Source organism: Tupaia chinensis, unplaced genomic scaffold (assembly GCF_000334495.1).
Source record: "Tupaia chinensis unplaced genomic scaffold, TupChi_1.0 Scaffold000311_2, whole genome shotgun sequence".
Lineage (NCBI taxonomy): Eukaryota > Metazoa > Chordata > Mammalia > Scandentia > Tupaiidae > Tupaia > Tupaia belangeri.
In genome coordinates, this window is record NW_006159803.1 from 6,445,937 (window position 1) to 6,457,540 (window position 11,604).

An 11,604-nucleotide genomic window follows, 5' to 3' on the forward strand; every position below is an offset into this window, starting at 1 on the left:
CTCTACAAAAAAAAAAAAAGAGAGCATGAGAGAGAGAGAGCCCAACAGATTCACCTGAAAAACCATTGGTATTAATAAGGAAATTGGGCAAGATTTTCAGTATTAATATCAATATAGAAGAACTGTTTCTCTATAGCAGCAAAAATGTGACCAAAAAAAAGTCAGAAAAAATACAGGTATTAACCTGTCAAGGAATGTACAAGACTAAAATAGATACATATTAAAATTTTTTAAAATTAGTTTATTTAACTTTATTTATTTACTTATTTATTTTCATTTTGACCAGATAGTTGTAGAGCGAGAGTACGAGGGAGAAGGAAAGTGAGAAAGCAGGCTGCCAGGACCTGGATTCAAACCGCTGTAGTCCATGTAGGAGTCTAGAGCCCTTAACCACCACACCTCCTGCTGGGTCAGCAGGTGATATGGAGGTTAAGGTGCTGGATTCCCACATAGCCAACCATGGATTGAGTTCTGGCCTTGGAGGCTTGAAAATCACACTGGGTACATGTGTGTGCATGCCTAAAATCCCGAGAGGAGAATGGAGGAGGAGGGATTGCAGCATGGCCACCCCTGAAAAGTGATTTTTCACTTTCTCTCTCTCTCTCTCTCTCTCTCTCTCTCTTTCTCTCTCTCTCTGGCGAGTGCATGTACCCTAAATAATAATAATAATAATAGTAAGATAAAATAACGAGTGACAACTTTTTAAGAATGTGGTGAAAATTCAATTAGATATATGTATACAAAGCTCTAGTCCAGTGCCTGGCATATGACAGACTCTGTGGAAAGTGTTTTTCTCTCTCTCTGTCTTATTCTCATGTACACACACATGCTCTGTTTGGATAAAAAAGAAAAAAAGCAGCAGCAACTACTAAAGAATGTCTCTATAACCTGTGGTAAAGGAAGATTTCTTTTAGAAAGACCCAAAACCACTTTGACTTTTTCAAAGTTAAAGATTTCTGTTCAACAAAGAATCACAGACAAGTTAACAGAGAAGTGGCAGTCTAAAAGAAAGAATTTCCAACATCTAAAACCTGCAAAGGATCACTATCGAGAAAGTCTATGAATCAGAAGAAAAAAGACACAGAAAATCCAATAAATAAATGAACAAATGGGCTGACTCTGTGGCCTGGTAATTAAGGTATTTTTTAAAACAAAGAATTTGGCCAGCCTTATACCACACTGGTTAAGCACATGCATTGGGGTCCTAGATCCCATATGCCCAACTGCAGTTTGAATCCTGCACTAAAGTCTTGAAAAACGCACCAGGAGGATGTGCTTCCGTACCCACAATCCTGATTGAAAGGCGAGATGGAGGAACAAGAACTGCAGCATGATCACATCCCCTTGGGGTATTTCTCTCTCTTGTTCTCTCTCTCTTTCTGGCACTTATCCTCTGGGAATAAAAATTAAAATAAAAAATTAAGAGTCAAGCTGTGGCTGGTAGTTTAAGGAACTAGATCCCAGCAGTATGGTTTGAATAGCTTGAAAAACATGCTGGGTAGATATGTGTGTGTGCCCCAAATTCCAAACAGACGGAGAAACAGAGAAGAAATTGCAACTTGACATGCTTCATAGGGGGTGCTTTCTCTTTCTCTCTCTCTCTCTCTCTCTCTCTCGGGAGAGTGCATGTACCTCCTGGCAAATTTTTTGGTTTTTTTTGGATTTTTTTGTCTTTTTTTTTAGTTTTGCTACAGGGCATGTGCACTTGCCAGAGAGTGAGAGAGAGAGAGAGAGAAGGTAAGTGGAATGTACAAGACTAAAATAGATACATATTAAAATTTTTTAAAATTAGTTTATTTAACTTTATTTATTTACTTATTTATTTTCATTTTGACCAGATAGTTGTAGAGCGAGAGTACGAGGGAGAAGGAAAGTGAGAAAGCAGGCTGCCAGGACCTGGATTCAAACCGCTGTAGTCCATGTAGGAGTCTAGAGCCCTTAACCACCACACCTCCTGCTGGGTCAGCAGGTGATATGGAGGTTAAGGTGCTGGATTCCCACATAGCCAACCATGGATTGAGTTCTGGCCTTGGAGGCTTGAAAATCACACTGGGTACATGTGTGTGCATGCCTAAAATCCCGAGAGGAGAATGGAGGAGGAGGGATTGCAGCATGGCCACCCCTGAAAAGTGATTTTTCACTTTCTCTCTCTCTCTCTCTCTCTCTTTCTCTCTCTCTCTGGCGAGTGCATGTACCCTAAATAATAATAATAATAATAGTAAGATAAAATAACGAGTGACAACTTTTTAAGAATGTGGTGAAAATTCAATTAGATATATGTATACAAAGCTCTAGTCCAGTGCCTGGCATATGACAGACTCTGTGGAAAGTGTTTTTCTCTCTCTCTGTCTTATTCTCATGTACACACACATGCTCTGTTTGGATAAAAAAGAAAAAAAGCAGCAGCAACTACTAAAGAATGTCTCTATAACCTGTGGTAAAGGAAGATTTCTTTTAGAAAGACCCAAAACCACTTTGACTTTTTCAAAGTTAAAGATTTCTGTTCAACAAAGAATCACAGACAAGTTAACAGAGAAGTGGCAGTCTAAAAGAAAGAATTTCCAACATCTAAAACCTGCAAAGGATCACTATCGAGAAAGTCTATGAATCAGAAGAAAAAAGACACAGAAAATCCAATAAATAAATGAACAAATGGGCTGACTCTGTGGCCTGGTAATTAAGGTATTTTTTAAAACAAAGAATTTGGCCAGCCTTATACCACACTGGTTAAGCACATGCATTGGGGTCCTAGATCCCATATGCCCAACTGCAGTTTGAATCCTGCACTAAAGTCTTGAAAAACGCACCAGGAGGATGTGCTTCCGTACCCACAATCCTGATTGAAAGGCGAGATGGAGGAACAAGAACTGCAGCATGATCACATCCCCTTGGGGTATTTCTCTCTCTTGTTCTCTCTCTCTTTCTGGCACTTATCCTCTGGGAATAAAAATTAAAATAAAAAATTAAGAGTCAAGCTGTGGCTGGTAGTTTAAGGAACTAGATCCCAGCAGTATGGTTTGAATAGCTTGAAAAACATGCTGGGTAGATATGTGTGTGTGCCCCAAATTCCAAACAGACGGAGAAACAGAGAAGAAATTGCAACTTGACATGCTTCATAGGGGGTGCTTTCTCTTTCTCTCTCTCTCTCTCTCTCTCTCTCGGGAGAGTGCATGTACCTCCTGGCAAATTTTTTGGTTTTTTTTGGATTTTTTTGTCTTTTTTTTTAGTTTTGCTACAGGGCATGTGCACTTGCCAGAGAGTGAGAGAGAGAGAGAGAGAAGGTAAGTGAGAAATCACTCTCCTGGTGGGGATGCTCACACCACAATCCTTTTTCTTCTTGATATTTCAGAAAAATCAAAAATATTTCTTTATTTTTCAAGTTGCTACGTACGTGACTAAAACTGCACAGCTGGCCATGTGAGATTCAGCTGCCATAACTCCATGCCACCGGCTAGCTTCCTTCTGGCAAATTTTTTTTTTTTTTGAGAGGTTTTTGCTATAGGGCACGTGTGCTCGCCAGACAGACAGACAGAGACAGAGAGACAGAAAGCGAGAAATCACCCCCAGAGGGGATGGCCATGCCGCAATCCCTTCTCTTCCATCTGCTCTTGGGATCTTGGGCACGCATGCACACGCACCCGGCGTGAGTTTAAGCCACCAGGTCCGGGACTTGAACCGGGTCAACTACATGGGAGTCCAGCAACATAGCCATTACACTAACTGCTGGTCCCCCTTCTGGCAAATTTTTTAAAAAATTAATTCAACAAAGAATCATGTCTCCCATTTTTATAAGTACTTGCTCTTATGCTACAAAGTAGAATATCTGCATCTATGTTCAATGTTGAACGTTCTGCTGCAAAAAAATAAAAATAGGATTCCAGGTAGAAAACTATTAAAAATATAAAGGAAAAACCAATGGAAATTTTAGAACTGAAAAAATACAATAACCAAAATAAAAACTTAAATGGGGGAACCAGCAGTTGGTATAATGGCTATATCGCTGGACTCCCATGCAGTTGACCTCAGTTGGAGTCCCAGACTGTGTAGTTTAAACTCACGCCAGTCATGTGTGTGTGCGTGCCCAAGATCCCAATAGGAGAATGGGGAGAAGGGACTGCGGTGTGGCCATCCCCCATGGAGGGGGGAGACGCCACACTTTCTGTCTTTCTGTCTCTCTCTGTCTTTCTGGCAAGCACACATGCCCTGTAGCAAAAACTTCCCCAAAAAAGAAAAAAAAAACTTAAATGGATGAGCTCAACACTGGAATAGAGAGACAGAAGAAAAATTCAGTGAACTGGAAGACAGAAGAATAAAAATTACTCTATGTGAAAAACAAAGATAAAATAGATTGAAAAAAAATGAGGGACCAGTAGATGGTTACATTGCTGGACTCCCATGTAGTCAACAGCAGTTCGAGTCCCAGATCCAGCAGCTTAAAACTCACACTGGGCACATGTACATGATGCCCAAAATCCTGAGAAGAGAATAGAGAAGGGATTATGACATTGCCATCTCCCCGTGGGGGTAATTTCTCACTTTCTGTCTCTCTGTCTCTCCAGCAAGTGCATGTGCTCCACGGCAAAAAAAAAAAAAAAAAAAAAAAAAAAGGAAAGAAAGAAAGAAAAAAATTAACAGAATCCCAGAGATCTATGAGACTAATATAAAAGATCTAACATTCATGTCATTGGCATTCCAAAAGGAGAGAAGAAACAGGCCAGGGATGAAAAAGTAGTAATAAAAAAAAATAGTGAAGAATTCTCAAATTTGGCAAAAGACATAAGCGTAAAGATTTGAGAAGCTGAACAAACTCTAAGCAGGATAAACCCAAAGAAACCCATGCCAAGACATAATCAAAGTTCTGCTAACTGGGCCAGGTTCATAGCACTGTGGGTAACACACTGCTCAAGGAAAGCCAAATCTCACATGATGTCTATGGTTTGCTTAAAACTCACACTGGGCACACGTATGTGCATGCTCCAGATCCCAAGATAAAAATAGAGGCAAACAAATTGCAGCATGGCCATCCCCCCTGGCGGGTGATGTCTCACTTTCTATCTCTCTGTCTCTCTAGTGAGTGCATGCATCCTATAGAAAAATCTCTTCTCTCCAAAAAGAAAAAAAATAAAGACCTGCCTCATTTAAAATTACTTCTTTGGAGCCAGCAGATGGTGTAGTAGTTATGTTGCTGGACTTCACACGGCCCACCATGGTTTGAGTCCTGGACCCAGTGGCTTGAAAATCATGTTAAGTATGTATGCACATGTATCCAAGGTCCTGGGAGGAGAATGGAGGAAAAGAGATGGCAGTATGGTGGGGGGAGGGGAGGTGTGGAGATGATTTATCACTTTCTCTCTGTCTGACTGTCTCTGTCTCTCTTTCTCTCTCTGGCGAGTGCATACTCCCTAAGGCAAAAACCCCTTAAAAACACACGCAGACACACAGAATTACTTCTTCAGTATTCCTCTATTCCACTACACTATAAGTTACACGAAGGTGAGGACTGGTCATTGACAGCCACAGCACTTAATGCAGTGTATACCAAATCAAAGTCACTCTTTTCATATTCATTAAATGATGAGTGAACAGATTCTCCCTCAAAGAAAGTGCCCTCTACACTACCAATCTGGTTTGCCCTTTCCTCAAAACTTCCAGATACTCACCATTTGACCAGTAGTGACTACTTCCAGGGAAGCCTGCCCTTACCTTGTTAGTTTGTAGAATTCTCGCGTGAAATGCAGCTGGCCAGGCATGAAGCAACAGGTAAGCATAGGAGCGAATGGCATACACTGGGGAGTATTCCCAAGTCTGAAACCCCTTCCCATAGATGAGGTAGTGAGTCTGAAAGTACAAAACAGATGGACTCAGGGTTATAAAGGTCAAAATTCTGTTAAGAAGATGCAGGTTAAGTTTCTAAATAGAAAAATTAAAGAGACAATGGTACACAAAAATGCTGATATTCTCCATAAGATTTGCTATTAATAGATAAGAAAAGAATGAAAATTACTCAATATTAAATTAAGATATTATAAATTCTACAAGAGCGTTGTACAATCAGCACTGAAAGTTTGAATTTCACCCTCTACTAATTCAAAGAGAGATTTTTGCTGTAGGGCACATGCCCTCACCAGAGAGACTCAGAGAAACAGAGACAGAAAGCGAGAAATCGATCCCCAAGGAGATGGCCACGCTGCTATCCCTTTTCCATTTTCCTCTCAGGATTTTGGGCACATACACACATGTGCCTGGCATGAGTTTTAAGCTGTCAGGTCCAGGATTTGAACCATGGTCGATTTATGTGGAAGTCCAGCAATGTAACCATTATGCCATCTGCTAATTTTTTTTTAAATAATTATTTATTCAGTTTTACCCATCATCATTATTCTTCAATTTGACAAGAAAGAGAGAGACAGAGAGGGAAAGTGAAAAAAGCAAGCGGCCAGGTCTGGGACTCAAAGTGAGGTTGGCCATGTGGGAGTCCAACACCTTAATCACCACACCACCTGCCAGTCCATCTACTAATTTCTTTTCAACAGTCTTGAGATATGGGCAGTCTGTGGCCTGCCAGTTAAGGCAGCTAGATCTCATATGGCTGATCATAAGGTTTGAGTCCCAAACCCCACAATTTGAGAAACAGACAAGGCACACAAACATGCATGCCCAAAATCCTGAAAGGAGAAATAGAGGAAGAGAGTACTGTGGGGGATACTTTCTCACTTTCCTTCTCTCTCTGGCAAGCACATGCACCCTCTAGCAAACTAAAAAAAAAAAAAAAAAAAAACAGACAAAACAGAAAAACTCTAAATCTTTTATTTGACTTATATTATCTACATAAGCTTTCTTTCTCCATTTCTGTGATGCAAAATGTGATCAGAAAATTTTTTTTAATCAGAAATCAACATACAATGCATAAATCAAGAAGTATCAGTATAAGCATACTATTTAGTAACACTGTTTATTTTGGTAAACAACAGAAAAAATAATTTAAAAACTGAGGCCCAGTGGTATCTTCTCACCTGTACCATGTCAGGTGAGAAGATACCGCTGAGCAATGCTGCAGCCATGTGGAAGGCCTGGATCTGGATCCAGGCTTAGCCTGAGCACACCAGGCAGGCATGCCTGTGATCATGGTTGGCAGGAAAGCTGGGGAAGGGACACAATATGGTGAGACCCCTCAATGGGGCCTGTCTCTCTCATCCTCATTAACTACTTTTTAAAAAGTTAAAAGAGGGGGGCCAGCAGGTGGCATGGTGCCTTAAAAATCACTCCTGACATGTAAGCATGCGTGCCCAGATTCTGTGCATTTTCCTTCTCTCTCTGTCTCCAATGAATGCATACACCTTAAGGCAAAAATCTAAAAAAAAAAAAAAATGCAAAAATCAAAGTTGAAAAGAAGTGGTTGCCAGGCTAGCAGGTGGCATGGTTAAGGCACTAAACTCCCACATAGCTGATCACAGTTCAAATTCAAACCTGGTGGCTTGCTTTCTCTCTCTCCCTCTCCACTCCCTTCCTCTCTCTCTCTCTCTGTCTCTCTCTGGTCAAACTGAATAACAATAATAATAAAGAAAATTAAATAAATAATTCTTTAAAAAAAAAACGTAAAGTGGTTGCCTCTGAGAAATGGGATTTGGACATAAGAAATGTATCAAGGAGCTACTGTTTTTCCTTCAAGTTAGTAGCAGTTGTTTACTTGAAAGACTATCTCAAAGTATTATTTTTTATTATTATTATTTTACTTTTTGCAACAGAGCATGTGCACTTGTCAGAGACAGCAAAAGAGAGGGAAAGTAAGAATCATCCCCAGGAGGATGGCCATGCTGCAAACCCCTCATCTTCATTCTCCTCTCAGGATTTTGGTCATTCATGCACATGTACCAAACATTGTTTTCAAGCTGCCGGGTCCAGGACCTGACCACACAGCTGGCCATGTGGGATCTAACACCTTAACCTCCATGCCACCTGCTAGCCTTCTCCAAGTATTATTTTGATTAAAATAATATGTAAAGGGGCCATCAGGTGGTGTGGTGGTTGGGGCACTGGACTCTCAAGTCTGACTGTAGTTTGAATCCTGCACTTGGCAGCTTGCTTTCCCACTTTCTCTCTCTCTCTCTGGTCAAATTAAAAAATAATAAAAATAAATAAAATAAAATAATTATTTTTTAAAATTTGTAAAAAAAATTCCTACACGGCTGACCATGGTTCAAGTCCCAGACCTGGCAGCTTGCTTACACTTTCTGTCTGTCTCTCTCTCTCACTCTGTCCCTCTCTAGTAAAATAAAAATAAATAAATAAATAAATTAGAAAATTACAAAAAAATTTATTTATTATTTTTATTTATTCTTAATTTACTATAGGGAATGTGTGCTTACCAGAAAGAAAGAGAAAGAGAAAGTGAGAAAGTAAACCATCAGGTCCAGGACTCGAACTGTGGTCAATCATGTGGGAGTCCAGTGCCTATACACCAGGCCACCTGCTGGCCCTACATTCATGCATCATTTATATCTTGATTGGTACTAAGTTCCAAGGAGCAAAATCAAGAATGAAAAAAAAATCACCTACAGGTTCCCAGTAGTTGAAGGTTTCATCACAGTCAGAGACATTGCTCAGAAGAGCAGCACATAACCTTGCTGAGAGCAGACACTTGAAAGCAGTAGATCCTTCTGGTGCCCAGACTTGTCCAGCTTTGTTTCCAGACAACCTGCTCACAACCAAAAAGAAAAATGTGATAGGATGTGCCAACCAGAAAGACTAGAACTAGACAGAAAGGATAAGAAAAACAAAGGACATCAAAGCACTTATGTTAGTCACCTAAAAAGGTGAAGTATTAGGGGCCAGTAGGTGGTGTTGTGGTTAATGCACTGGACTCCCCACGTGGTCAACTTAGTTTGAGTCCCAGACCAACAAGCTTGAAAATCACACTGGGCATGTGTGCATACATGCCCAGAATCCCAGGAGAAGGACTGCAGTTTGGCCAACCCCCTGAAGGGTAATTTCTCACTTTCCCTCTCAGTGTCTCTTTCTGTATCTCTCCAGTGAGCACAAATGTCCTATGGCAAAAAACCTAAAAAGTAAAAATTTTAAAAAGTCAAATATTCATTGTTCTTTCTGAGTAGAAGGCTAAAGGAAAACCAGTCCTTCCATTATGTACTTTGCTTTTGCTTTTTTTAAAATTGCCATATGGTGTGTGCACTCACCAGAGAGAGACACAAGGAGATAGAGCATCCCATCCCTCAAGCTACAATTCCTTCTCTATTTCTCCCCTGCTGGGATTTAGGGCAGGAAAACACAGCTGCTTGGCATGTTTTTCAAGCAGCTAGGCCAGGATTCAACTCCAATTGGCCATGTGGGCTCCAGTTCTCTTAGCTACTAAGTTATGGGGTCAGACCTCCACTTTCTGCTTGTTTTTTTGTTTTTTTGTTTTGTTTTTGTTTTCATTTTTGTTTTTTTAGGTTTTTGCCATAGGGTGCTTGTACTCCACCAGAGAGAAACAGAATAAGGGAAAGTGAAAAATCATCCCCTCTTCTCCAGGGGGGATGGCCACACTATAATCCCTTCTCCTTCATTGTCTTCCTGGGATTTGGAGGACACACCCATACACACCAGGTGTGATTTTCAAGTTGGCAGATTCAGGACTTGAACCTCAGTCGCCCTTGTGGGAATCCAGCACCTTAACCACCATGTCATCTCCTGGCCCTCCCTTTCCACTTTTCAGAAGTAAAATGAGGGATCAGCAGATGGCATAATGCTTATGTTGCTGGACTCTCACATGGCCAACCTCAGTTCAAGTCCTGAATCTAAAGGCTTGAAACACACTAGTCACGTGTGCATTCATGCCCAAACTCCCGAGAGGAGAATGGAGAAGGAACTGTGGCATGGCCATCCCTCCTGGAAGGTGATTTCTCACTTCTCTCTCTCTGTCTCTCCAGTGAGTGCAAACCCCTATAGCAAAACAAAAATCTCTCTTAAAAAAAATAAAAGGGACCAGCAGTTAGTGTAATGGCTATGTCGCTGGACTCCCACGTAGTCAACCACGGTTCGCGTCCCAGACCCAGTGGCTTAAAACTCACGCCGGGCGCGTGCCTGTGCGTGCCCAAGATCCTGAGAGGAGAATGGAGGAGAAGGGATTGTGGCATGGCCATCCCCCCTGGGGGATGATTTCTTGCTTTCTGCCTCTCTGTCTGTCTCTGTCTGTCTGGCGAGTGCACGTGCCCTATAGTGGAAACCTCTCAAAAAATAATAATAATAATAAAAAAGTGAGGGGGGAGAAAAAGAAAAAACTCTCCAAAAACTTTTTTAAAAAAGTAAAGTGAGGGGCCAGCAAGTGGCGTGGTGATTGGAGCACTGGATTCCCACAAGGCCGACTGTGGCTCAAGTCCCAGACCTGGCAGCTTGCTTTCTCCCTCTCTCTGGTGAGCATGCGTACCCTGTAGCAAAATTTTAAAATAATAAATAAAATTAAATAACTATTTTTGAAAACTTTTTCTTTTATGTTTTAGAGATTTTTGCTGTAGAACACATGTACTCTCTGGAGAGACAGAGAGATAGAAAGTAAGAAATCATGTCCAAAGAGGATGGTCATGCTGCAATCCCTTCTCCATTCTCCCCTCAGGATTTGGGGCATGCACATATATGTGCCTAACGTGAGTTTCAAGCCTCTGGGTCTCGGACTTAAATTGCAATCAACCACATGGGAGTCCAGCATCTTAACCACTACATCACCTGCTGACCCAAATAAATAATTCTTAAAACAAAACAAGAAAAAAAACAGTAAAGTGAATTCACACACTTTAGCTCACTCCATCACACTCCAATTATCCCAAGTCAACTTATCACTCACTTGACAGCCACTAAGTTCTTATTCTCGTTTTTCTTTTTCAAGGGAGATTTGCTATAGAGAGTGCGCACTCGCTGGAGACAAAGACAGAGACAGAGAAAGAGAGAGAGAGAAATCACCCCCTAGGGGGGATGGCCACACAGCAATCCCTTCTGCACCATTCTCCTTTGAGGATTTTGAGCGCGCATGTACACGCAGCCAGTGAGTTTCAAGTCACTGAGAGGAATCAAACTACAGTCCACCATGTGGGAGTCTAGCGCCCTAACCACTACGCCATCTGCTGGTCCTTCATTTTTTTTTTAACAAGGCTATTACTTTCTATGACTTTATTCGTTTCCCCGCATGTTCAAATTAATATTAGACTAATATGCGCACAGTACATAACCTCCTGCAGTTCCACTGCCACCTCCTTGAACGCACCGTACCGTGCAGTCTCCTGGGCTTACAAGGAGTGGTTGACAGGGTGCTGAGGTGGTCGGGGGACTGGGGTGGGGGGCGCACAAAGGAGGAAAGGGTGAAAGCAGCTAAGAGAGCTACCCGCAAAGGTATACTCCGCTCCTGCCGCCATCTCCCACAGAGGCTCCGTCAGCTCCACCACGGAGCCAGCCCACCCTGGGCTCAGGCCAGGAGCAGCAGAGACCCGCACCCCGAGGTACCTTCACAAGAAGGAAGGGACCCGGCGGAGCGAGGACCCAACGCTGACCGCCCGAGAAGAGCGCAAGGACCTGACTGAGCAGGGAGCCGGCGCGACCCCGGGCTCGCCAGCCAGACCC

At 41.9% G+C, this 11,604-nt stretch overlaps 1 protein-coding gene across 3 annotated transcripts in view; it reads right to left on the reverse strand.

The window, feature by feature from the left end:
* Positions 1 to 11,604, reverse strand: part of LOC102479989 (alpha-1,2-mannosyltransferase ALG9) — a 107,095-nt gene that overhangs the window by 86,694 nt on the left and 8,797 nt on the right. For all 3 annotated transcript variants that reach the window (XM_014588807.2, XM_027772873.1, XM_006150981.2), the window contains 2 exons: positions 8,557 to 8,695; positions 5,704 to 5,838 (listed from right to left, as the gene is read on the reverse strand). In XM_014588807.2, the coding sequence (XP_014444293.1) occupies positions 5,704 to 5,838; positions 8,557 to 8,695 (274 nt within the window). The remainder of the gene's footprint in view (positions 1 to 5,703; positions 5,839 to 8,556; positions 8,696 to 11,604) is intronic.